This window comes from Camelus dromedarius, chromosome 29 (genome assembly GCF_036321535.1).
Source record: "Camelus dromedarius isolate mCamDro1 chromosome 29, mCamDro1.pat, whole genome shotgun sequence".
Classification (NCBI taxonomy): domain Eukaryota; kingdom Metazoa; phylum Chordata; class Mammalia; order Artiodactyla; family Camelidae; genus Camelus; species Camelus dromedarius.
In genome coordinates, this window is record NC_087464.1 from 16626166 (window position 1) to 16652849 (window position 26684).

Sequence of the window (26684 nt, forward strand, 5' to 3'; positions counted from 1 at the left end):
CCTCACTTCCTCATCCTTCCAGCCCTACAAGCAGGGCCCTGGCAAGTGAGACCCACAGTCCTCGAAGTCCCCAGTGTTGCCGTCAAGAGTACAAGGAGCTGGGTGAGCCTGGGGATGCTGTGGACACCAGCCCCGCTATACCCTGTACTGTCCCTCTTCTGCCGGCAGGTGAGAAGCCATGCAAGCAAGTCCAGTTCCAGCCCAACACGGTGAACACCTTGGCCTGCCCCCTCCTCTCCAACCTGGCAACCCGGCTCTGGCTGCACAATGGAGCCCCAGTCAATGCCTCGGCCTCCTGCCGCGTGCTGTCCACTGGGGACCTACTGCTGGTGGGCAGCCAGCAGGAGCTGGGGGTGTTCCAGTGCTGGTCACTGGAGGAGGGCTTCCGGCAGCTGGAGGTCAGCTACTGCCCAAAGGTAGTGGAGGAAGTGGTGGCGGACCGAGCAGACCAGAGCGGCAGTGTGCCTGTCATCATCAACACATCCCGGGTGAGCGCGCCAGCCGGTGGCAGGGCCAGCTGGGGTGTGGACAAGTCCTACTGGACCGAGTTCCTGGTGATGTGCGCGCTGTTCGTGTTTGCCATGGTGCTCCTCATTTTATTCTTCCTCTACCGGCACCGGGGCGGCATGAAAGTCTTCCTGAAGCAGGGGGAGTGTGCCAGCGTGCACCCCAAGACCCGGCCTGTGGTGCTGCCACCTGAGACCCGGCCGCTCAATGGCATGGGCCCCCCTAGCACCCACCTCGACCACCGAGGCTACCAGGCCCTGTCAGACAGCTCCCCAGGGCCCCGGGTCTTTACAGAGTCAGAGAAGAGGCCGCTCAGCATCCAGGACAGCTTCGTGGAGGTGTCCCCAGTGTGTCCCCGGCCCCGGGTCCGCCTGGGGTCTGAGATCCGGGACTCCGTGGTATGAGAGCAGACTTCCAGAGGCGGCCACCCTCTGGGGGCCGGGAAAGGTTAGAGGAGTTCGCTGGACCTCTACTCCTCATGGACCACCACCGTGGGGCCCAGCCCCCGGGAATGATGGAGCCAGCCGGCCTGCTGCCAAGTAGCGAGGCCCCCTCAGTGCCAGACGGCCATGGCCCCACAGGTCCTGGCTGAAGATGGGGGCCTGCCCAGGTGGGCAGAACAGTGCTCCTTATGTAAACTGAGCCCTTTGTTTAAAAACAGTTGAAAATGTGAAACAAGAGTGAGAAGAGTGAGAGACAACACAGGAGTGCCGCACACACAGCCAACCCGGTTCGCAGCCTCCCAGCCTCATGGGGGCCTTGGGCTCACCCAGAGTGGTTGCTGGAGACACCAACTGGCCTCTTCTACCTTCAGCCTTACCCTACCGCCACAGGCTGCTCCTTCTCACTGCAGAGCCGGGGCCAGCTGGGCTCCGGTGGGTCCTCCTGTGCCAGCTGGCCAGGTTGTTGCAGCTGTCATCCCGTCACCTCAGGGACCGGAGGGCCGTGCTGGCACCACAGCCCTCAGGAGGCTCTGGGCCTGGACCCACCTCCTGGACCTCTCCGGCCTGTATCAGGCTGTAGCCACAGGAGAGAGGGCAGTGTGAGCCCAGGAGAGAGTACGTGACAGTGTTCACCTTCCCTCAGAATTCCAGGAAGAGACGGTTGCCTGCCTTCCTCTATCCCAGCCTACAAACCTGTGTTCTTTTCCCCACACCCACCCTGGCCCTATCTTCAAACCCAGTCCCCCAGTTCACCCTGACACCCTGCCAGCCTCCACTCTAAGGGATGTTGACACTGCCCTGAGCACAGGGGCCCTGAGTTTATGTGGGTTTTATATTTTTTCTAATAAGATGCACTTTACATTTTTTTTTTAATAAAATCTAGAATTGAAATTGAATCATGGCCCTTCCTCTTAAAGGCCTGTTGCTTTCTGAGGTTGGTCTAGTTCTCTGAGTTCTGGGAGGTTCTAGGCCTCCTCTTTGAGGTGCTTGTGGGCCAGAGCCAGCCCATCTTGGCCAACCACACCTCCCAGGTTCTTAAGGTGGGAATTTTAACACAGTGAGAGGGTGGGTGAGGGGATTTGTTCACTCTACCTCAGTCCAGGGATGGGGCACAGGGTCTTGGGGTGTGTGTGTGTGTGTGTGTGTGTGTGTGTGTGTGTGTGTGTGTTTTTAACTTAGAAAAAAAGTTTTAAAAAGGATCATCCAGTAAAAGTGACGTTTTTCTTTTAGGACACAGTTCTATAAAGTTTAACACGTGGAGAAATCCATGTAAACACCACCAGTCAGGATCCAGAAGAGCTCCATCCCTAGCTCTACCCTGGCGTACTCACCCTCACGGTGTACTCACACCCTCACTGGCTCCTCGGGAGGAGGGTAGGGAGGCGGCCACAGTCTGACTTCCTTCTTTAGATCCTTATTCCCAGTGTGATCAAAGGCTCCTGGAAGCCCACTCCTTCCTCATGCCAGCATTTCTAGTGTCACACAAAGGCTCAAAACTTCTAAACCTTTATTATTGATTAGTAGAAACACAAACAGAGCGGATGACAATGGCAGTGAGAAGGGGAGAGGCCTTGACGTGGAGGGCCCTCCCCTGCCCCGGGCAAGACTGCGCAGTGCCAGCTCCAGGCTGGGCCAGCTTGGCCGGCCCTGGCAACACAGGTGTAACCTTGGCCGCAGCTCAGTAGTGGAAAGGTTCTTTGACAAGGTGCTGGGACACACGCTGTGGCTTCTGTCACAGGACAATCTTAAAGGAGCTGAATAAAAGAAGAGTGCACTGGGTTTTCTGCTAGAAAAGGAGGGTAGGGACTAAACCGAAACTTACCCACCTCTCCCCCAGGACCCTTTGGAATGAGCTAGGTACCATATCTGTGAGTTCCCTTCAGAAGAAGAGCTACTGTAAGGTATTCAGAGGAAGAAGGAGGCTTTCTCTCACCCCAGGTACCACCTGTCATAATAATGTCCCAGACCCGATGCAGCAGATGGGGACCACAGTCATACCTGGCAAAGTCTGGTGAGCGGGAGATGACATGCTGGAACTCAGAGAGATTGATGGTTCCATCCCTATCAATGTCGGACTCTTCTAGGATCTGGGAAAGGGAAAGCTTCAGGCCAAAGCCCAACCCTTCCCTCCTGCTCCCTGCCCCGGAGCAGCCTGGCCCAGCTGCTCACATTGTCAATGAGCTGTTTCATCTCTGAAGCGCTGAGCCGTGTGTCCTCACCCTCTCCTGTAAGGCAGTTCACAAGCTGGCTCAGGTCTTCTCTGTTCAAGGTTCCATCATCATCAAAATCTAGAGAGCAGACACAGGAAGCCGAAAAGGATGTGGTCAGGATGAGCTCCAAGGCTCCATGAATGACCTCCAGCTCCCAAGTAGTACCACTGCAAAGACCGCTTGGGAAGGGCTAGTGTTCCACCCGGCTCCTGGTCCTTACCAAAGATGCGAAAGGCATAGTGGGACTTGATGTCTGGGGTTGCTGTGTCACTGAACACACTGAGGAGGTCCAAGAAGTCCTCAAAGCTCAGGCTGTCTCTGTTTGGGGATGTGGAGAAGACCCTGCAGATTCGCTCCTTGAAGGGGTTGGCCTAGGCAAGAAAACCCTCTATGAACGCCATGGAACGCAGCCTAAGTCACACACTCCAACCCCACCAAGAACTGGAGGGAGCAGTTCAGGATTGCGGGGGAGAACGATCAGCACTTTGGGGCCAGCATGGAAGGCAGGGAGACCAATGTGACTCAGCTGGGGAAGGGACAGGGATGGCTTCCTGGCAGTCAGAGCTTAACCCAAAGGCAAGCCTGGCAGCAGAAAAGGAAGAGGAAAGCATCCTAAGCAAAGAGAAGAAGATGGGCTGATTATTTTAAAACACATTTAATTGAGCACTTACTGTCTTACAGGCACTAGGCCAGTCACTTTGTGTACAAATTTTCCCAGCAGCCCTATGGAAAGGCAATCAACCTCGGGGATAGGATTTCTCAAAATAAGGTAATTCAACTCCTCTTAACAGACAAAACTTCTTTGAACCTCCAAGAATGTGTCTGAGAATCTCAGTTTGAAAACATCCTTCTAGATAATTCCCCTGGATAATTTTGGTAAAGCCCTAGCCCCCAGGAAATTGGGGCTAACCAGATAAAAGACTAGAATGGGGACCAGTGATGGCATGATCTCAAAAGGAGTAGCAGAGGGAGGCTAGGGGGCTGGCACCTTGAGTTCTGGAAGGCTGAGGATCTGTTCCAAGGACACCCGTGCCTGCAGTGACTCCTCCACACCCCGGTGCTCCAGGGGAAGCAGCTCACAAAACCGCCTGTGGGCTCTGGCAGAAGGAGGGGAAACTGTTGGTGCGCCTTCCTGGGTGCATTACATCCCCACTCCTTGCCTTGCTACCCATCATAAACCAGGTGAGGAGCTAAGCCCCAGACATTGAACTTCTGAGTCTCAGGCATGATAAGCCGAAAGCAGCTATATCACAAGGCAGTACAGACTGGGAGTCCATTCTTGTAATGGGTATTTACTGAGGGCCCTCTGTATCCCAGGCACTGTGCTGGGCCCTGGTTCTAGAGCTCCCCAAGGGATGGAGAGGTCGGGAAGGAGCCAGAAGCTGGCCCTGAAGACCAGTGGAAAAAGAGCTAAGTTGAAATCTCATTCTCTTTCCAGGAATCTCTTGCTGCTCCTGCAGCTATCCTGAACTGTCTACGCCTTAGGCCCAACCTCATTCCAATTGGGATGTTTTTTGCCAAGGGAAGCCCAGGAATCTCCTTACTCAATTGCCCAGGCCACAGAAAGCTGGCACCTGGCTAGGAAAGGGGTTCCTCTTATTCAGAGTGTAGTCTTAGGCAAGTTACCAAACTTATCTGAACCTGTTTCATTGTCCATCTACCTCCCTCGTGAGGGTTAAGTTAGGTAATGTAGGCAACCACTTAGCACAGTTCCTGGCGCATGGGAAGTACTTCATAAGCGTTAACGGTTACTGTATTATTCTGGTAAAGTTGGGGAAAGGAGCCTGACTCCGCAAGGCTTCTCTGGCTTTGCCAATAGGCAAAGCAGCCCAGAACTACAGCAGCCCCTGACGGACTGGGACAGGAAGTTCGTTTACGCAGAAAGCAATGGAGCGCGGGGTCAAAGAGCGCCCATCTATGGCTGGAGGCTGCGAGGTAGCTCCGCGGTGCATAGCTGGGGCCGCCGGCGCGGGCAGGTCGGGCGCGCTGGGAACAGGGCATAGCCTAGGGCTGGGGGCCCTGGACTCCAGTTCTGGCTCAACTGCTGACCTCAGGCAGGCCTTGCCCCTCCCTCTGGCGGGGCCTCAGTGTGCCTATCTGTAAGACAGACAACCACCCCCATCCCCCGTCTTGGAAAGCCGTCCCTAGAGGATCCCGGAGGTGAGGTTCGGAAAAGGACTTACAGTAGGATCTCCTGCTTGGTCAGGAACGTCAAATCCTGGAAGGCAAAACAAGACAGGAGGTCAGTGGGCCGCCGGGAGGCCAGAGGCCGCTCCCGCCCTGCCGATACTCAGGAACCCCTCTCCCGAGCGCAGAGCCGCGCGCAAGCTCCCTAGAGACCGGTGTCTCGCGCACCTGGTACTCGGCCAGCAGCTCCTTGGACAAGCGACTGCCAGAGCCCCCCATCGCCTCGCCGCGCGCACAGCTCCGCCAACTCGTCTCGGGACGCCGGCAACTTTCTCACTTCCGCCCTCGGGCCGCGTCACCACCCGGTCCCCGCGGCAACCGCTCCAGGGGCCACCGTCCCCGGGCCCGCCCCCTCCTTGAAGTTTCCAGGCGCTCCCAGCCCGGTTCAGCCTGCCGGATCCCGGTTCCGGGTGGTCCCTGGCCAGCTGGAGGCGGGGCCCGGGGCGGGGCCGGACGCTCCGGGGCGGGGCCCAGGCCTCACGGCCCCGCCTCCTGGGTGGGCGGGGCGGGCCGCGGCTCGTGCTTTTTTGCGTGCAGGCTGCGCATGCGTTAAGGGCGCCAAGACGTCGGTATGGCCCGAGTCGGAGCCTGCAGGAAGTCGCGTGCTGCATCCGCCTCACCTGCAGTAGGTGGTGACGGCCACGGCGACCTTGGGCGGAGTCTGGTAAGGGGCATCAGGGAAGTCTCTGGAGCCAGGGTAACCGAAAAACCTCAAGACTCGCTGAGTGACCCGACGCTGTCGCTTGCCCGTCTGCCGAGCGAGGGCTTTTCCACCCAGAGACGTTGCCACCCGGCACTTCCTATACATGTATTGCAACCCTCATTCTACCTCTCCAGAAATAACCATAACCTTGCTGCCTACTGAGGCTGTTTACTGAGGGTCCACTGAATGCCAAGCGCTGCGCATGATTAGCTTGATTCTTACAACAGTTCTGCAAGGTAAGTTCTCGTTTTACAAATGTGGAAATGCAGAGGTTCATTGTGGTTCAGTGACTTGTACAGGCTCCGGCATTTAGAAAGCAGTCCCTCCAATCTAAGGCTGTTTTTCAGGGCTCCCCACTGCTGTCCTCTGACCCCACCCTGCGCCCAGACTGCTTGCTCAGGGGAGGTAGGGACTGAAGCTGACCTCTTTGCCCTTGTCCCTTCTCAATCTCTAGGACAATGCTTGACACATAGTAGGCTCTCAATATTTATTGGATGCATGCATAAATGAATGAATCTACACTATTCCAAAAGGTGAGGATTACAACGTGCTGAGTTGAGGAAGTGGAGCTGAGATTAATTCTCTTTTTGTTTTCAGCTTTATTGAGGTATAATTGACAAAATTGTAGGAATTAATTCCTGATTCTTTCAATTCATTCCACTTGCTGATCTTTGTAAAGTCTGAATATGAGCATGTCAGTCTCAGTTTAAAGCCTTTAAGGGGTTAAATACCAAATAGCAGCCCTCTGTAATCTGACTTCAGCCTCTTTCTCTTTCTGCTCAGGCTTTCTGTGTTTCAGCCACTATGGGCTCTCAGTTCCTCTTCTGTCTTATCCTCAGGGAATCCTTTCCTGATTCCCTAGACTAGATTAGGAATCTGTCTTGCAGAGTACCCAGTGCTTCTGGACAGCATGCTATCATGTTTGCAATCTGTATTTGCTTGGGTGATGATTGGGTTAATGTCTGTTTCCCCCACTAGACTGCATGCCCCATGAGGGGCGATGAAAATCATGATCTCCAGGACCTGATATGTGGCAGTTGTGGAGTAAATGCTTGCTGAGTGACTAATTTTCCCGGCACCCAAAAATAAGGTGATCATCTGAGAGTGACTTAGTAAGACTCAGATATCAACCTGTGAGTCCCACCATTGTAGAAATACCCCATTCTGGAAAGTAGAGGCTACAGAGCAGTGGGAATACCAAAACTAGTCAAGTGACTGGAGTGTGGTCCCTTGACTGTTGGCTCTTTCTGTCCAAGAAAGGGTTGGTCTTCAGTTAGTTAAAGGTAAAGAGCAAGAAGCTGTCACAGTGTCTCCTGTGCTAAACTGAGGAGAGGGAGTGCTGGGCAGCCAAGGCGAATCCCTGGACTTGTTGCTGAGACTCTCACTTCATGGTGAAAATGTGGGAATTGGCTGTGTGCCGTAGTGACCAGCTATGATCTAGATCTCCCAGCCACCTCACTTGACTGAACCCTTCTTTATTGAACAACCTTTTGATTATAATTTTGCTTCCTGGTAGATTTCTGTATGGAGGAGGGGCTGTACCAACCAGACAATAAGAACATTTTGTGCCATTTGGCATGATTCTCATTATAAATTATTAAATAGTCATTCTGAGTCAGCCAGCCATCCCTGGTGAGACTGGTTAGCTGATTGTCCTTCCTGTGCCTGATCAACCCTTGAAATAGTGATGAAACTGGCTGACTTAAAAATAGCTTCTAGTGCTGCTTGTTATAAAATTATTTTGTTTCTTGATTGGATCTTGTACAAGTTTGCTCACTGATCATATTTTGCCAATGCTTGGATTTTGAATTCCACCTTTTTTGTTTAGTTTTTTTCCCAAGACATTTTTTTCCCTGCTTGTGGTATTGTTTTCCTCTTCCTGTTTTCCTTGAGATGTTAGATAGGATGGCCACACGAAGTTTCTCTGAGGCAGTGACATTTGATCTGAGACCTGAAGGAGCCAGCCATAGAAGGAAATCTGGGACAAGGGTATTTTTGGCCAAAAGAACAGAAAGCTCCAAGGTCCTGAAGAGAAACAAGTTTAGGAAGAGTGAGAAGCAGAGTAGGCAAGGGGAAGAGGGGTATGAGAAGAGGTGAGAGAGGGAGGCACAGCTAAGCCTTGAGAGCCCAGAGGCCATGATGAGGAGACTTTGTTCTAGAGGTTCAAGGTCACATCACTAGTGAATGGTAGAACTACAATTCAGACACCTTGTCAGCCTCCAAAACTTAATCTCTCACCTTTCTCCCGGGATGATACCCACTGCACAGGCTTATTGTGAAAGTCACCTAAGCGGATTTGGAAAGCCCCCAGCCCATAGCTGGCATGATAAAGATATGCAACTAGTGGTCCCTTTCTCTTCTTATAAAGATTCTGTCCTGTCAGTGGTCACCATGATTTGTCACTTAAGTATTCCTCTTTATTCCTAGGTAATACTCTTTGCCTCCTAGTTCACTTTAACTTAATTACAACTGTACCTACTTTCAATTGATTCTGTTGACCAATATGTCTTTACTTATATTTTTAGTCTTTTGGTGTCACCTTGGTCCTAGGTCCTTGGTCCCTCTCCCTGGGTTTTAATGTTATTCCAAATTTGTACCCAGCCCAGACCTTACCCTTGACCTCCAGGTTTGACTATCCAGCTGCTGACACCACTTCTCTTGGATGCCCAGGCTACATCTCAAACTCAAGAATCAAAACTGAACTCTTGATCTCTCTCTTCCTCTAGTCACCCTATCCCCACCCCACCTCCCCAGCCTCCTCACCTCTGTAAATGCCGCTGCTGCCGCACCCGCTTCCTGGAGCCGAGTTGCTCCCAGTTCTTCCCTTTCTGTCAGTCCCCAGAGTCAGCATGTCAGCAGGCCCTGTTAGTTCAGGCTTCAACATGACCCATACCGCCAGCTCCTCTCTCTCTCTATTGCCATCTGTGTTGTCCAGTCACCCTCATCCCTCACCTGGCCTTCAGAGAGGCCTCCAAAATGGTCTCTGCTTCCCCTTTGCTCCCCCTACAATCCACTTTCCACACAACAGTTAGGAAAGGTTTATAAAATACCAGACGATCCTCATGCTTAGAACCTGCCAGTGATTTCTTACTGTTTAGAATAAAATCCATCTCCTGGGAGGAGGGTATAGCTCAGTGGTGGAGCATCTGCTTAGCATGCACAAGGTCCTGGGTTCAGTTCCTAGTACTGCCATTTAATTAATTAATTAATTAATTAATTAAAAATTCCATCTCCTGACCAAGGCCCTGCAGCTAATCTGGCCTCCCCCTCCAGCTTCATCTGGGGCCCTCATCTCCCCTTTGTCAGCCACGCTCCAGTAACACTGGCTTGTTTTCTGTTCCTTGAACAGGCCGAGCACCTGCCCAACTCAGGGCCTTGGACTTGCAGTTTTCTTTGCCTAGAGCACACTTTCCTCAGCTCTTCACTGGGGGCCTCTTCTCATCCTTCATATCTCAGCTCAGCTGTCATCTCAGAGCCCTGCCCCACCCTCTTGTAGATGTAGGATGCCCTGATCCCCCTCCTCTGTTGTATCACTTGTTTATTTCCCACCAAATGCTATCACCATGGGGAGTCAATGTGTTCCTTTTGCTTATCATCTGACTCCACCCCAGGATGTAAGTGCCATAAGGATAGGGACTTTGTTCTCCTTATTTGTGACCGTGTCCTCATTGCCTCATACACAGCATTACTCCATAAGTACTTGGGTTTTGTGGCTTAGCTGAACATGGAGCAGGGTGCCTGGAAGACGTGCCCCCAGAATGTCAGCAGTAGGGATGAGATAGGCATTGAACCTGAATAAATTAATGAATGAATGAGAGAGTAAGTGAATACTGTCTTAAGTTTAGCTCAGCAAATTACTGGATTTCTGAAATCTATTTTGAGACTCACTTAAAATTTTTTTTAATTGTGGTAAAATTATATAATATAAAATTTACCATCTTGACCTTTTTAAAATTGTGGTTAAAAAACACTTAGTGTAAAATTTAACACTGTAACCATTTCTAAGTGTATAGTTCCATAGTGTTAAGTATATTCAGACTGTCTGGTAGCCAATCTCCAGAACTCTTTTCATCTTGCAAAACTGAAACTCTAGACCCATTAGTCAATAAACAATTCCTCAGTCTCACCTCCCCACGACCCCTGGGAACCACCATTCTACTTTCTGTCTCTATGAATTTGACCACTCTAGGTACCTTATATAAGTGGAATCATACAATTTTTGTCCTTTTATGGCTGATTTCATTTGGCATGATATCCCCAAGGTTCATCCATGTTACAGCATATGTCTGCATTTCCTTCCTCTTTAAGGCTGAGTTATATTCCATTGTCTGTATATACCACATTTTGTTTATCCATTCTTTTGTTGGACACTTGGGTTATTTCCACCTTTTGGCTATTATGAATAATGCTGCTATGAGCATGGATGTACAGATACCTCTTTGATACCCTGCTTTTAATTCTTTTGGAAGAACTATTTCTAAGTATAGTTCAGTAGTGTTAAGTATTTTCACATTGTTTTGCCACCAATCTCTCGAGCTTTTTCATCTTACAAACTAAAACTCTATACCCATTAAACTCAGTTTGACTTTTAATATGTCATTTTGTATGTTTTGTATTTTATTAATGTGAAGTTTCTGGACCAGCAGAGCTGAGGATACCAAAACTTGTTCTGAAGCAACTATTGAGGTAAACCTTGTTCTGAAGTCCTATCTGGGCCAACAGCAGGCCGTCTCCCTGACACCTCTGGGTCTGCAGGGCTCCCGGGGCCCAGTGGAAGACGAAGACAGGCATAGATTTCTACCTTAAAGGATTGACCCAGGGCACTTATGCACACATTGGGACATCCTCACCCAAATGATTCTACGCATGGCCATTTGGAATCACTACCCAACAGTGGAAAAGCTATTCTCACAAAAGGAGTAGTCAGCTTTGAAACCCTGGCCATCCTCATGTACTGGAACACTGGTACAGTTTCCTGGAGGGCAGCTTGACCTGAGCCGTGAGCCTACTCTGACCCAGCGATCTACTAAGATTTTATTTTAAAAGAAAATAAAAACATCTGCAAAGATAGATGCATAGGATGTTCATCACAACATTGTGTATAATAGTATAAAATTGGCAACAACCTAAATGTACAAGTTAAACGTTGGTTAAAAAATCAAGACCCATCTACATGTGAAATTGAGGTTAAACGTAAATTGCGATTTTCCCCTGGGCATTGGATAAGGTTGTATTTTATCTTTATTTTTTTCCTCCATTAAGAAAGTTTACTCAATATATATAATTTATAGAAATAAAACAATTTTGATTTATATTTTTAATTCAGCAAAAAAATATGCTAATCTGCAGGTGAGTGAATTATGAGTGATTTCTGTATTTTCATAATATTTTACCAAAGGCATGTATTAACTTTTTGTAATCAGAACAAACAGTAAAGGTTATTTGAAAATAAAAATAAGATCTCTGGAAATGGCATATTATCATGCATTTTTCGCCTCTTATGATTGTTTCAGGTCAGCCCCATGGCTATTTCACATGATTCAAATGAAACTTCCTATTTGCTACCTCCAAACACTGAGGACTGGGAAGGACACAACATTCCTGACTTTGTCTACGGGCAGAAGGAACTTGTGCCAGAAGGGATTCAGTGGCCGAGGAACACACCCAGCCTCCCAGACACACTGCCACTGTCTCGCTTTGACTCTGCACTCTGCTCGGCCTGGAGGCAGCGGATGGAACTGGGGCTGTTCCGTTACCGCCTAGGGGAGCTGCAGACCCGAACCCTCCCTGGTGCTGTGGGTTTTGTGGCTCAGCTGAATGTGGAGCGAGGTGTGCAGAGAAGGCGCCCCCAGAACATCAGGAGTGTGAGGCAGGCGTTTGACCCTGAACAGTTTAACTTCAATAAGATCCGGCCAGGAGAAGTCCTCTTCCATTTGCACCGGGAACCCGATCTCCCTGGTGTGCTCCAGCAAGAGGATATCCTTGTGGTGATCAACGTCAGCCCCCTGGAGTGGGGCCACGTGCTGCTGGTACCTGAGCCCGCCCGAGGGCTCCCCCAGCGCCTGCTGCCAGGGGCACTGCGGGCTGGGGTCGAGGCCGTGCTACTGAGCTCACACCCGGGCTTCCGCGTTGGCTTCAACAGCCTAGGTGGCCTGGCCTCGGTGAACCATCTCCACCTGCATGGCTATTACCTGGCGCACAGACTGCCTGTGGAGGGGGCCCCCAGCAAACCCCTGGACCCTGGGGGCCGTCTGCATCTGCTCCAGGCCCTCCCAGCTCCTGGCTTTCTTTTTTACACTAGCAGCCCAGGACCTGACTTGGAAGCCTTGATAAGCAGGGTCTGTCGGGCCACTGACTATCTGACTGACCACGAGATTGCACATAACTTGTTTGTGACCCGGGGGGGCCCACCTGGAAAGACATCGTCTTCCTCAGCCCTTACAGGGGTCCGAGTAATTCTGTGGGCCCGGAAGCCCAGCTTTGGAGTAAAGGAAGGCGAGGCGTTCAATGTTGCCCTCTGTGAGCTGGCCGGGCACCTCCCTGTCAAAATGTCCCAGGACTTCAGCAGCCTAACAGAGGCAGCTGCTCTGGCTCTCATCCGAGACTGTCTGCTGCCCCCAGTCCAGGCAGAAGAGGTACAGGCAGCACTGGTAGCCTTGACAGCCCAGGAGGAGCAGTAATCCTTCCAGAAGTATTTATTTTGTAACTGAGCTAAGTCTTTTTCCAGAGAGCTGTCCCTCATGGTCATGTGGCCACTTTCACGAATGCCTTCTCACCTGTCTCAGCCTAAGGGGAGGGATAAGAACTGGTAAGTGGTCTCTTTAAAGAGGAGAAACCTGGGAATAAATCGAATGAATGAGCCCTGGTGGATGTATCTGTTGCTTTTCACCTTTCTTCTTAGACAAGCCCCAGGGATGTCAAACCTATAGTTACAAAGGGAGTGTGTTCAAGAGTTACACACTCCTGACTTTATATGTGCAGACTTTCCCTTTTGTATCAAGTCTTAGCAAAGTGATAGTTTAATCACTTCCTCTGTTCTTGCCTCTCTGCTCGGTCTTCCTTTGCCCCCCACTGAGTTTTATTTCTTCATCCTATCCCTCCACCCGATTTGGCTCCCCCATCCATTTGCCCCTGTTGTAGCACATTCTTCGCCCACCTAGCCACCTTGAATTTTCCTACATCCCCAACGCTGAGCTGAATGTTCTCATTTCATGTGAAAACAAGGTGTCCTCACAACTTGAAAGTTGCAGGTCCTCTTAATACCCCCTTTTAACAGGTGAAGAGAACAGGTTTAACAGATGACAGAGGTTTAGTAACCTGTCCAAGTAGCTCAAAAGTAGTGCAGTCAGGACTGCAGCACAGGGCAGTCAGACACCAGAAGCTGCTGGGGCTGTGCACGTACGACCGACTGCCAGTTAATAAAGTCTCACTGGGATAAGGCAGAATATGCATCACAACCCATTTCATAAGAAAAAGTTTAAAATTTAAACTCCTATAAAGAATTTTTGGTCACCTTCATGTTTTTGGCAGTGATTTTAGCTTCATGCCTCTTTCTGCAAGGCCTTACCTTGCAGGCTCCAATAACATCACTTTATTTTGCTTGCTCTCTCTCTGAAGGTAGTGCAGATGACCATTATAGCAAAACTGGACTTTGTGTCCAAGGTGATGAGCCCAAATACGAGGATTTTCCAGTTTTTCCCTAGGGCTGATGTTTAGAGGAAAGCATTCTCCAGCAAAAAATAAGTTTTTCCATAAAAAATTTTAAAAAGTCGAGTAGGTTTTCTTTATGGTGGTACTTCTCAGCCACACATACTTTGCGAATCATCAAGAAGGGGATTTAGATGGAAGCTTTTTCTAAGTTTGAATATGGAACACTTAGGAGGCCCTTTGTAATCAGAGCCCTGAGCTTTGAGCACAGTAGGAAGGTGAGAAGAGATAATCCAGCCCAGGGCCTCTCCACCTCTTTGCTTGCTTTTTAATGGAGGGTCTCTGATACTAAGGGGTTTTGGACTTGATCTAATGGGAAACTTTGAGAGTTTTAGGGAGGAGGATATAGCTCAGTGGTAGAGTGCATGCCTAGCATGCATGAGGTCCTGGGTTCAATTCCCAGTACCTATACTGAATAAATAAACCTAATTACCTCCCTCCGTTAAAAAAAAAGTTTTAAATTGGGGAGCAGCAAGTTTACATTTTAGAAAGGATACTTAAGCTGCAGTGAATGAATGGATGCAGCAGGGAAGAACAGAATCAGGGAATCCAGTTAAGAGGTTGATGAATGGTGAAAATTCAGGCAAGAAATGACGGTTCAGGTACTAGAACAGTGCCTGGAACACTGCTTGTTGAAAGAGTAAGAAAAACGTGTGTCCTGGAAGGTAAGGGACTTAGAAGCATCTCTAGGAGAGGGTAACAGAGATGATGTCTTTCCAGGTGCCCGTCCCCCATCCTCGGGTCACAAACAAGTTCAAAAAGTCTATGAATGAAAAATGACCATGTCTTTTTAAAGGTGGGAAAAATTTTAAGTGTCGTCTAGATTTAGGCACGTGGGATGAACTTAAAATGACAAATTGGGCTGAGTTTGGTAGAGGTGGTGATCAGAAGTCAAAGTGGCTGGACGTCAGGAAGAGACCACAGTGAAGTCTGATGAGCACCTTGAGGGCATGGGTGCTAATCACGACCGTCCCTCGTTAAGTGCTGAGACTGTGCTCAAGACATGGTAATTTTAAAAAAATGAAGAAAGGCAAGCAGGTATTTGTCCCGAGCACGACTTGGCCAAATCCGGTGCTTGGCCTGTGGGTTCAAGGAAAGGATCTGGGTAGGGCTTGAGCGAACCGGCGTGAAAGCGGAAAGACTGCAAGTCCCATTATGCATCCGGTCAGCTACAGCAGGAATTCGGCCTCGCGGGCCGCGGGCTTGATTCCACCGCCAGCCCCCGCCCAAGATGGCCTCGGCGGGCGCCCAGGTGGGTGTGGTTTTCGGGGAGGCCCCGCCCCCAGAACGCTGCTCTAATGGGAGCCTCCCTCGTGTCCATGGCGACGGCGACGGCGGCGGCGGCGGCTGCCGGCTTGGTGAAGGAGGCGCCGCCGCCGCCGGGATCTCCGAGCTAGGCACGAACCCCAGGCGCAGTGGGGAGCGGGCTCCCCCTCGCGATTGGCCGGGACAACCAGTCCTGTGGAACAAGGAGGCGGCTCCGGAGGACCAGCAACGCCCAAGAAGAAGCAAGAGCCAGCTGAAGGGCGGACATGAACGACCAGCTGAGTCCAGCACCAGGCCGATAGGGGCAGACCCAGCAGCTCCTCCTCCTCGGAACCTCGGGTGGGCGGTGTCTGTCGGGGGCTCCCCCTTTGCTCTCAGAGCCCAAGGGGTCTTGGCCATTGGGTGCCTGGCCCCAGTGCATATAGAGAAACTGAGTCGTGGGACAGGGAAAAGGCTGGCCTAGGCGATCTTTGGTCTTCAGCTCTGTTTTAAAAGCAAAGCACCCCCTCCCCGCCCCAGCGCCCCAGCCATCCACCATCACATGGAAGAATAAAAAAGCTATGGTCATGGTCGCTGCCAGCTCAGATCAGCCCCTGAATGCTTCCTAGAATGTTATTTGGAGTGATCTTGGATGATGGGGGCTTGTCAGCGAATCCAACATCTCACGGGCAAACCACAGACCCCATTACCTACTTGGAAACATCGCATTCTGTAGTGGGACTGTTCTGTTCTGAAGGAGCAGCAACATTCCTTATAACACAATGAAGGTCCTTAGCTGGATTTCTGCAGGCCTTCCCGGGCCTGGCGGGAGGCCTGACATCCATATACATACATACATACATACATACATACATACATACATACATACATACATACATACGGGAGGTCTGACATCTATATATATATATATATTTCACTCCCACCCCTCTCCCTTCAGAATCTAAAAGGATGGAGCCAAATACCTGTAAGACCAGTGAATCAGAGGAAGACTATGTTGAAGAGGAGGGATCTGAGGAGGAATGTGTTAAAGGGGAAGGTACCACCCCTTCTAACCCTTCTCAGCAGGCACTCTCAAAAGCTGACTGCAATGCATTTATGAATGGAGTTGCCTTATCCGTTGTAGCCAAGAAAATACCAAAGAAAGTCATAACCCCAGCTGACCCAGATGACGTAGAAGTTGGGAGGAGAAAGAAAAGGCGGAAACACAGGTAATGGTTCCCTGGACCCCCTCACTTGCTTAGCTCCAGAGTCATCCCCTGCCCTTCAACAGCTGGGATCCAAGGTCTTCCCTTTAGCCTAGGAAAGAGGACAGGGCATACAGGAGATCATTAACCTTTTGATACTACAAAAACAAAGAAAATTCAGAACAATTTGGGCTTGTCTAGTTTAGAATTTCAGCAAGTTGATATCATCCTGGCCTTTCCTTTGAATGGCTTCTAGAGAAAATGAATTGCACTGTGCATTTGTTGGGTGTCTCTTTATTGGGGTGCCTGGCAGCCCAGGGTCTATCCTTCTCTTCCACTCTTCCTGATTTCTGCTCTTCCTCCATTCCAGACCCTTGGCCATCAACCTGACCAACTGCAAGTATGAGAGTGGTAAGCACCCAGCTCGTCACTCACGCCACTGGGCATAAGAGGGCACTTAGGGCTGTGGCTTTCACCCTGGAGATGGTCCTCCAAGCTGCTCCCAGCCCCCAGATCTCGTTAGGCTGAGGCTGGTCTATAACCTGTACTGAGCCTCCTGGCTCAGCTACAGGCAGTTGAAACATCATAGTTCGAGTTTGTCTCAGTGGCAGGGCAGGAATCTCCACAGTTGGCTAACAACAACAAGAGAATGACTGAGGGTCATCATTGCTCCACTGTTCCTAGATTTTACCAGAGATAAGATGAAACCAGGTTAAAACTGTTTTTTCAACTCAGATTTTGAGGGCGTTTCAGCAATTAAAAAAAAAATCACCAGTTAGGTCAGTCATTTCTAACTCCCCTTATCCCCCCAACCCAGGCATCATACAAGGGGACCCCCAGAGTGTGAGGCGCCAGTGTGACCCCTACTAAGGGTCAGCTCTATGGGTCAGAAACTATCCTAATTGAGATAGAAGACTGACAAGGACAGGGAGCTAGGCTCTAGTTTTCTGTCACAGATTTTGGAAGGGCCCTGACAGCCTCATGAGCTTGGAACTGTCACATGGTAACTAGAGTGTGGAGCTGAGGTAAGAACTATCCCCCTCTCCAACCCACTCTCTGGTCAGGTCTGTTCCTGACCCGACCCAGCTACAGTCCCAGAGCTTGTTACCAGTGCCCAGGCTGGCTCCACTGACCTCCCTCTCTCCACAGTGCGTCGAGCAGCCCAAATGTGTGGCCTGAAAGAGGTGGGGGAGGACGAAGAGTGGACAGTGTACTGGACAGACTGCTCTGTTTCACTGGAACGAGTCATGGACATGAAGAGGTTTCAGGTACAACCTCCCCACCCCAGATCCTAAAGGGACTACCACTCCAGAATGACGACTTGTATCTTTCTGCCCAGGCACCTGAGGCTGCCACTCTGGGTGGCTGTACCCTTGTATAGAGTAGGAGAGATCATAGCCAGGGGCTTCTAAACCAAAGGAAATATTTTCCTCTTGGGCCTCTGGTACTTTTGTTATCTGAAGGAAGTGTCTGCTGGGCACATTCTATCTCAATATTTGCCGCTTACCTGGAAGCATCTGTGCTCAGCTGGCACCCTCCAGGGCGGGTGAGCCTATCCTAGGGGGAAGACTGGGAGGCAGCTCAGAGCTAACAGTAGAGCCAGCTAAATGATCCAGCCTTCTAAGCAGCTCAGCCTAGCTTCCACATCCATTAAGAGTCAGTGTGGGGTCCTGCACAGCAGTGAGAAAGTCAGGAAAGATGGACCAGGGTCCACAAGCAGACTATTACTTCTTATCGGTATTTTTGTTACCCTCTGGTCTTTGTGGTGGTTCGCAGTAAAATAATTTTAAAATGTCTGCAAGCTTATTTTGAGATGAAGCTAAGCAGGGAGCTGAGACAGTAATGTGCCCACAAATCATGGGAGAAGATCCTGAGAGATAGACAGAGAGAGAGAGAGAGAGAGAGAGAGAGAGAGAGGAAGACGGCTAGACATACTCAAGAAGCCCCAAAGAAAGGGCAGGCAGGGAGCAGTTGTAAGATGAGGGTAACAGTAACAGCATTATTGAGGGTTCATTACACAGCAGACACTGTTAAGTGCTTTTTCATTCTCATGTCAATAAATTCTCAAAAAAATAGCCTTATGAAAAATAAATTTAAAAAAATTTTAAAGATACTCTTATGTTAAGGACATAGGTTCAGGAATACGTGTTCACATAGCTAGTGCGGGGGAAAGCCAGTGCAAGAGCACTGAGCCTCCCAGCACCACGCACTGCAGGCCGAGCAGTGGGGGTTCCACCATGGCAACGCCTTGCCTTCTGGGAGTGCCAGGGCCGCCCATTCCCTGGAGCTGGTTCTTAGTTTCCTTTCTCCTTGGGGAAATGTTTTCGCATTTGCTTTGTGCCAACACACACCAGTTATTCCTACAGGACTGGGCCCTGGTAGTCTGAGGGATGTTACAAGGTGGCTGAAAGGCCCAAAGTCCTGGCTAGCCCTTCTCACTGCCCCTCATTTCCTAACCTTTCTGTGTATGTGTGTTTGGGGGAGAGGCCAATGGACAGATTCTCACCCACCTTAGGGAACCTTCCCTTTCTCCGTTGGGGTACTAGGTGCAGTGTTTACCTCCACTGTGACTTCTGCCTTGACCTTCCCAGTCCTTCTCCACTGGTACCTGGGATGCCCAGGCCCCAGGAACTGCCCTTTACTCTGGTGGGTAGTATAACCAACTGGCTCTGTTTCAGAAAATCAACCACTTCCCTGGCATGACAGAAATCTGCCGCAAAGATCTGCTGGCTCGGAACCTCAACCGCATGCAGAAACTCTATCCTACAGAGTACAACATCTTCCCCCGCACCTGGTGCCTCCCCGCAGAGTGAGTGATACTCCCCAGGTTGAGATACTTGGGGAGGAAAGGGTTCACCAACTCAGTTCTCACCAGACTCTGGCCTTGGGACCTAGAATGTCTTAGATGGATGGAAGTAGGAGAGTTTGGGCTGGTTAAAGAAAAGTAGGTCTCAAACTATTATGTATAAAATAAGCTACAAGAATATATTGTACAACGCAGGGAATATAGCCAGTATTTTATAAGAACTATAAATGGAGCGTAACCTTTACAAATTGTGAATATACTATATTGTATACCTTATATAATATTGTACATCAACAATAACTTATATAATATTGTACATCGACTATACTTCAACTTAAAAAAAAAACCCAGGGGGAAAAAAAGGAAAAGAAAAGTAGGTGTGAGACTGAGTACTCCAGCAAGAGCATAGACTGGATAACAGGAAGAAGTCCACAGGGACAGCCATCATGCACAGAAACCCTCTGACCAGCCCCTCTCTGCACATAGCTACGGGGACTTCCAGTCCTATGGTCGTCAGCGAAAAATCCGCACTTATATCTGCAAGCCAGACAGTGGCTGCCAGGGACGTGGCATCTTCATCACCCGAAATCCACGGGTGATCAAGCCAGGAGAGCATATGATCTGCCAGCAGTACATCTCCAAGGTGAAGGGTGCCTCAGTACCACCAGGTCCCTCTGCCAGCACTGGGGTGCCCCATCTTTCCCAAAGCCAGGGAGGCTAGTTTTAGGCCTCCACCCTTCCTGCTATCCCATGTCAATCTTGGAGGCAGTGTGGAGCCAACCTGCTCTGAATCTGAGTTTTTTTACTTTCTAGATATGTTGTGATCTTGAGCAAATTTCTTAACTTTTCCACGCCTCAGTTTCTTCTTTTATTAGTGGGTATAAAAACAGTAACTACTTTATATGGTTATTGTGAAAATTAAATGAGTTATTATGTATTTGAAGCACTTACAACAGTTGGTGGAACATATTAAGTACTTAAAAAGTACAGTCAGCCCTCCATAGCCACAGATGTGGAAACTGTGGCTATGGAGGGCTGACTGTACTATGCCACTTTATATGAGATTCATGGATTTTGGTATCCCTGAGGTGTCCTGGAGCCAATCCCCTGCAGATACTGAGGGACCACTGTATTATTATTTTTCCCCGGTGGATTTGCATGCTCTCAGCCCTTCCTCATTGACGGCTTCAAGTTTGATATGCGAATCTACGTCCTGATCACATCCTGTGACCCTCTTCGGATCTTCATGTATGAGGAGGGCCTGGCCCGCTTTGCCACCATGCCCTACGTGGAGCGCAGCCACAACAACCTGGTGAGGGGCCAGGTGGCAGTGCTGGGAGGCGGGGCAGCACTCTCTTCTCTTCCACTGCCAGTAGTGCTGAGGTTCTATGGAAAAACCAGGTAGAGGCTTGTCTCGCAGCTAACTTATCATGCATGAACAGGCAGTGAAGCCTGTGAGCACCTCAGCACCTAGCTGGGAGGAGAGCATTCAGGGGGTGGTGACTGCAGAAAGGCCATGCCTGCAGGAATGGCACACTCTTCTCCCCAGCTTACAGGACAGTCCTTGGTGAAGAGGGACAGGAGATGAGCCATCCTGGGGAGGGGAGGGCAATCAAAAGGCAACAAAGGGCTGGAGAGGAGAGTTGAGTGGAAGCAGTCTGAGACCACATGGCCACTGTCTTCCCAGGATGACGTCTGCATGCACCTGACCAACTATGCTATCAACAAACACAATGAGAATTTTGTCCGGGATGATGCTGTGGGCAGTAAGAGGTATGCCCTACTCTGTTTTCTCCTCTTTCTCTGTCCTTTAGCCCCACAGTCTCAGCAGCCCATGAAACTGAGATGGCTCATGTGAGGTTGAGCTGGCTCAGCCTTTATAGACCCCTGTACTGTGCCTGACCACCAAGGGCAGCCCCAAACCCCACCCTGTAACTAAGCCCTGCTCCAAGCTCATGGCAGCCCTTTAAAGCACAAGAAACCGACACATGGAATTAGGGTTAGTGTTAGTCCCCACTGGTCTTCCTCTGAGCACTGGGCCTCACAGGAAGCTGTCAACACTCAACACCTGGCTGCGAGAGCATGGCTACGACCCCCAAGAGCTGTGGGGGGACATCGAGGACATCATCATCAAAACCATCATCTCAGCACATTCTGTTCTTCGCCACAACTACCGAACCTGTTTTCCCCAATATCTGAGTGGAGGTACATGTGCCTGTTTTGAGATCCTTGGGTTTGACATCTTGCTGGACCACAAGCTGAAGCCCTGGCTGCTGGAGGTGAGGATTATCTCCTGGGCTTTACAAAACCAAGGTCCACCCCTGAACAGGACACCTGGGATAGAAGTGTACGCAGGTGGTGGAACAGAGAATGGGGGACACAGAGGCACAAGGGTGGACAGGAACTAGAAAGTGTAATACCTCTGCACTTTTGACCTGCTGAGTCCAGTCTTAGTGGTCTCTGGTCTCCACATAACAATCCAGGTTTTGGATCCCAAGTGTTCCTCATGTAAGCCTTACCTTTAAGGACACTATAGCTATAGTCAGGCTGTCTGATTTGTCCTCACCAGCCTGTGTGTTGGAGGGATCTCTGTGGCAGAGTCCTTCAGCCTTGGAAGTCAGAACATTGAGACTCCTTGGTTGAGGCCACTGGAGGGGGATGTCTCCTAGACCCTCCAGCTGGGCCTGCAAGAATCATGACCTGCTCAGGTGGACTAGGAGAGGGATGAATAATGACTCCTCCTGGCAGGTAAACCACTCTCCAAGCTTCACCACTGACTCACGCCTTGATCGGGAAGTGAAGGATGCACTTCTCTGTGATGCCATGACTCTTATCAACCTCCGAGGCTGTGACAAAAGAAAGGTGATAGAGGAGGACAAGCGGCGAGTCAAGGAGAGGCTTTTCCAGTGCCACCAACAGCCACGAGAAGCCAAGGGCTCCAGGTGTTTGACATGTGTTTAGTCATGTAACTTACCTTCCTTGCTATTAGTTTCCTGAGAGTATAAGTCCTTCTCTAGATGGAGACGGCAGCCTGGGGCTGACTAGCTATTAAAAACAATTTTCTTGCATAGATAATACATCATGTATCATAGATAATATCTTCAAAATTCAAAAGACACAGTGAATAGTCTCTCTCCTACCCTCCTCCAACTACTCAGTTTTCTTCCCTGGAGCCAATCAATGTTTCTGGGGTCATGTATATACTTTCACAAACATTTATGCACATATATATGTGTATTTATATAAACTGTTTTTCTCCCTTTATCTACCCAGACAGTAACATAACTTTCTCACACTCTGTACCCAATGTATTTTAGAGCTATTTCATATTAGCACATAAGGAACTTTATGTGGTTTTATTGGCCATTTTTTTTTAAACAAAGCTCCTCTAGAAACCATTTCCTAAGAAAGTTTATAACGAAAAAACACAGAAAACATTTAGTTATTCAATAATAGGGTAATGTTTAAATCAGTATTGTTTACCCACTGTTGTTTAATTTTAAGATGGGTTTAAAACATGGTAATTTGTTGCTGACACCAAATTATAATTCATTAATGATAATAAAAATGAACTGGAGTCGATTTAGGATTATTTCTATAATAGCATCACTCTTCACCACTTGCATTGCAATATGCAGGACCAGTGTGTATTTGATTTGCCGTGATATCCTGAGGGCCTGGCACACAGCAGGCATTCAGATGTTTGTGTGAACAAAGGTGAAGTGTAACTGTAAGATACCCTAGGTATTCCCATGAGACTGACGGTGCATGTGACTGTTAGGAATCATGCCTTTCAATGGGGAAAAAAGGTTAAAAACTACTGGACTTAATAAAAGTACAATCATAGACTCACTAGAATACTAGGCCATTTTAAAATGTTGTATGATCCCATTTTCTTCTAAAACAAGGAAGAAAAGGAAGGAATAAAAAACAAGTGAGTGGCAAGGCAGGATTCAAACTCAGTAAGTCCTGCCCCAGAGTCCATGCTCATAGCCAATATGCTAATTTCATAGTAAGATTAGAGGTTTCTAGCTTCTTTCTGCTCTTCTAAATTTTCTTTAATTAACATATACTACTCTGTAATCAGAAACCTAAAATATTATGATAACTTGGAGTGCTAGTTTATGAATGGATGCCTTTATATTTATGATGAAAACCAGATTTCTGGAAGTCAAGCCTGTTTTCATGGATACACACAGGTGGGACTGGCCATAGATGGGCCTGGTAGCTTTCATCACACAGGCAGGGGCCAGAAAGGCCATTAGCTAGCAGGAGGTTCTCAATGCCTTAGCCAGCCTTCCTTTCCCTGTTGAACATTCTCACAGTCCTTCCCTGACTCACCCTGAGCTTGGTTTCCATAGGCGAGAACAAAGTGAGTCATCCCATGCAGCACTGCTGGACCAGGAACGCTATGAGGATGCCCACCTTGGGGGGTACCGGCGGATCTACCCTGGGCCCAACACAGAGAAGTATACACCCTTCTTCAAGCACAATGGCTCCCTCTTCCAGGAGACGGCTGCTTCCAAGGCCAGAGAGGAGTGTGCCAGGTACTTTGCCCTGCACTCTCCTCTGTCCACTTGTGTGGGGGCAAATCCTGAAGCTGAACTGCTCCTCTGCAGGGTGGAGAGGAAGCCAGATACTTAAGGAAAGAGGAATGGAGTTATAAATTCTATCAGACTCTTAATGACTCAGTTTAGTAGGCTTTCCCATCTTCCCCCTCCTTCCTTTCCCATCAGTCCTCAGAGCAGATCATAATTTCCTGCTTTCTCCCCATCCCTATTTTCCCTCACCCCTCTTCTCCCGAACACAATTTCTCCAGTATCTGAAGCTGCTATGTCTTGTCAGGCAGCAACTGGAAGAGATCCGCCTTAAGCAGGAACAGCAGGAGACCTCAGGCAATAAGAGACGAAAGGAAAACAAGGACCAGAACCAGGGTGAATCGGCAGGGGAGAAGAGCCAGTCCAGGGCCCGGCTCAGGAGCCTTTCCACCCACTTGGCTTACAGGAACCGGAACCGGGAGAAAGAGGTGTCAGGGGTTTTGTGGCTCTTGCTTTTCTGCAGGAAAACAGGTTGGGACTACTAGAGAAGAGGAGTCTCTTCTCCTCCTGTACAAGAGAGATGAGTTCCTAATCAGTACACTGAATCTGACTTTTTGGAACAGGAGGTGAGAGAGTGGATAGCAAAGGGACCCTCCCACTAAGGTCAGGGAAGGGACAAAGATAGAGCGGGCAGGAGTCTTGCAGCCATCCTTGTGGATGATAGGGGACTCATTGGAGATCCTGCATTCATCTCTCATGTACCTTGCAGCTGCCACCAGTACACCTGGACACCATGCAGCCTCAAGAAATTGTGGAAGAGGAGGAGCTGGAGCGGATGAAGGCCCTGCTACAAAGGGAAAATCTCATCCGAAGTCTGGGTATTGTAGAGCAGCTCACCCGCATTCTGCACCCCAGCCACCAGGGCCAGAAAAAACTTCACGAGTATCGGGTGAGAGTCCCTACACAGCCTCTCACAGAACAAGGGAACAAGGGCTATACTGGCACATGGTGGTGGCCACAGCCAAGGAGGCTAATGTGATGGTATCTGGCAGTGGAGCCTGGGAAAGCAGGGTATGCTGGACCTTGGGAAAGGGTCTGTTGGTTCCTTTTGCATCTGTTCCCAAGCTCCCTTGTTTTTAGTAATGACATCCAGCAAAGTGCAGCTCCCAACCTCCTCACTTACAAGAGACTTGTTCTCTATATTCCTGTCTTGCAGTAACCCAAACTCATGACTGACAACTAACAAGGCCACCACCCTCAGTGGCCTCTGTGTAATTCGTCCCTATCACTGCCAGTGCCATGGCTCTAATGGGAGAAAAGTAAACAGTTTTGGGCCAACAAAACAGCTGCCGAATTCACTGTTCCCTCGGCTAGTAGAAAACCTGTTGGGTCCTCTGTTTTTGTTGAACCCTAAAGGAGTAGCTGGTTAAACAGTGGCCACAGCCTAGAAGAGATTTCTTTCAGTTATCTATTTTCTTCCACCATTCCATCCAGACTCACAAGAAATGTGGTAAGGGGCTGCTCTTCTCCTCTAGCCTAGATTTCACCAGGACAGGCTGGGCAGTCAAGAACTGCAATCTGTGAGTTTGGTCCCATTGGTCCTCCTGAGAAGGGCTGCCAAAGAGCAGGTTCCTCACTTCCTGCATCCAGTTCAGCCCCACGAGTTGATCCCCAGGATCTTAGGGCCACCGTCAAGCATGAATGTTGCAGTTCCACATCATTCCTGGTGCCATCTGCAGCCCAAGAACTTCAACTGGATAAAAGCTCCAGCAGCCATCGGCCTCTGTTCATTGTCAATGAAGACATCTGGAAGGCACTATTTTCCCAGTGCCAGAGTCAGCCTTACGAGCCGTAAGTATGCAAAACCAGCTTTGGTCACTCTGACTCGTGCAAATTCCCACTAGCAAACATTACAGCTGGGATGCTTCCAAAATATTATATGGCACTTCCAGCAGTGTGGGAATGAGGAAGGTACTGGACCCATTTATTTACCTCCTATGTACTAGACCCTGGTTATAGAAATAGCAGAAATACAGTCCACAGCACTCAACAAACAGTAACAGGGATGTGGACAAGTAAACACACCAATTACAATACAGCGTGGTACTGATGCTGTAGGGAAGCATGGGATGCCATTCCTCTGTGTTGGGAACTGGGCAACAGTTGGGAAAGAGGTGAGCAAATCTCTTCTGTGAATATCAACTCAGGGGGACCCATGTTTCCACTGCAGAAGGCCAAGCCAGCAGAAGACTAGAAGCCATAAACCAAGCCCTGGCAGGACGAGTGTCATCCTCTTTAACCCCAAGCCAGGGCCATCTTCTGCAACGGGAAAGAGTGGTAAGTGGCTTATGGATTGAATGCACCTTGCCCTCCATGCTAGACTCTGGAAACAGAGCAGCCAAGGCCCAGGATCTCACCCTCTGCCCTGCCTCTGCACCCCTGCTGTAGCACAACCCTGCACTCCTGGACAGCAGGCACTACAGGTAAATGCAGGAAGGAAGCCCAGCACTCAGGCTCTCCTGGAGAGCCCCCTTCAGGTTTCCAAAGGGGCAAAGGGTCTTCAATCTTTGCTAACTCAGACCGCCACCAAACTTCAGTTTGAAAAGCCCTGGCCAGGAACCCTATTTGCATAAGGCAAAACACAAAGACGCCCATAATTCCTCAATTCCATAAGATTATTTCCGGATCAGTAAAGACTATAAGATGAAGAGAAGCCAGGGCGATGTGCTCATCTCTAACCTTCAAACCTCAGCCTGGATTTACCACTAGATGATGGGTCTGACCCCTGGGTGAGGCCCGGGACGGGAGGTTATCTGGGAGACAAGAAGCCCCTTTCCCAGAGGAGCCGAGTCCCCACGGCACGGGACTGTCGCCATCAGTGGACCGCCAAGAAGACGCCCTTCCCGCCGCCGTGGCGGAGACAGGCCGGCCTGGGCAGCCGTTGGGGCAGAGGGGCGGCTTTTGGCAACTGAACCCGTCTTTTTATTAAAGTTCATGCCGTTTTGCAGGCGTGTCCTCTACCTCATTCCCGCCCGCGAATGGCAGGGAAGTCTCCTCCATAATTACAGTCAGGAAGGGTGGGCCTTGGAACGGTTCAAGCTCTGAAGTCACGCCCTCAGCCGGAAGCGGGAAG

General features: G+C 49.6%; 4 protein-coding genes across 11 annotated transcripts in view; 3 read left to right on the forward strand and 1 right to left on the reverse strand.

Annotated features, from left to right (window-relative positions):
• The window catches only part of SEMA4B (semaphorin 4B), a 42048-nt gene extending 40728 nt beyond the window's left edge, over positions 1-1320 (forward strand). For all 3 annotated transcript variants that reach the window (XM_064480581.1, XM_031440569.2, XM_064480582.1), the window contains exon 15: positions 169-1320. In XM_064480581.1, coding sequence (XP_064336651.1) covers positions 169-911 — 743 coding nt within the window. In that variant the 3' untranslated portion in view covers positions 912-1320. The remainder of the gene's footprint in view (positions 1-168) is intronic.
• A 1120-nt stretch (positions 1321-2440) lies between these two features.
• Positions 2441-5784, reverse strand: CIB1 (calcium and integrin binding 1). Its single transcript, XM_010986759.3, has 7 exons — positions 5516-5784; positions 5344-5378; positions 4149-4257; positions 3381-3531; positions 3120-3238; positions 2949-3037; positions 2441-2704 (listed from the first exon to the last, which is right to left on the reverse strand). Exons 1-7 carry the CDS (start codon positions 5564-5566, stop codon positions 2683-2685), a joined length of 576 nt encoding a protein of 191 aa, XP_010985061.1. The 5' UTR covers positions 5567-5784; the 3' UTR covers positions 2441-2682.
• Positions 5785-5890: 106 nt separating this feature from the next.
• On the forward strand, positions 5891-12911 carry GDPGP1 (GDP-D-glucose phosphorylase 1). 2 transcript variants are annotated; one of them, XM_010986760.3, is made up of 3 exons: positions 5891-6286; positions 10682-10736; positions 11564-12911. In XM_010986760.3, the coding sequence occupies exon 3, from the start codon at positions 11573-11575 to the stop codon at positions 12728-12730; it is 1158 nt and encodes a 385-aa protein (XP_010985062.1). In that variant the 5' UTR covers positions 5891-6286; positions 10682-10736; positions 11564-11572; the 3' UTR covers positions 12731-12911. The 2 variants fall into 2 exon arrangements, with proteins under 2 accessions (XP_010985062.1, XP_010985063.1); XM_010986761.3 differs by lacking the exon at positions 10682-10736.
• Positions 12912-13064: 153 nt separating this feature from the next.
• On the forward strand, positions 13065-26615 carry TTLL13 (tubulin tyrosine ligase like 13). Of its 5 annotated transcripts, none has more exons than XM_031440572.2 (15): positions 13065-15362; positions 15961-16231; positions 16578-16618; positions 17357-17475; positions 18886-19016; positions 19500-19656; positions 20182-20325; positions 20701-20786; positions 21061-21292; positions 21762-21955; positions 23375-23560; positions 23859-24039; positions 24321-24500; positions 25087-25402; positions 25782-26615. In XM_031440572.2, the coding sequence occupies exons 2-15, from the start codon at positions 15972-15974 to the stop codon at positions 25997-25999; spliced, it is 2445 nt and encodes an 814-aa protein (XP_031296432.2). In that variant the 5' UTR covers positions 13065-15362; positions 15961-15971; the 3' UTR covers positions 26000-26615. The 5 variants fall into 5 exon arrangements, 3 of the variants coding, with proteins under 3 accessions (XP_031296432.2, XP_064336653.1, XP_064336654.1); XM_064480583.1 differs by having other exon boundaries at positions 25291-25402; XR_010378285.1 differs by lacking the exon at positions 25782-26615 and having other exon boundaries at positions 21762-21957; positions 25291-25402.
• The last annotated feature ends 69 nt before the right edge of the window (positions 26616-26684 follow it).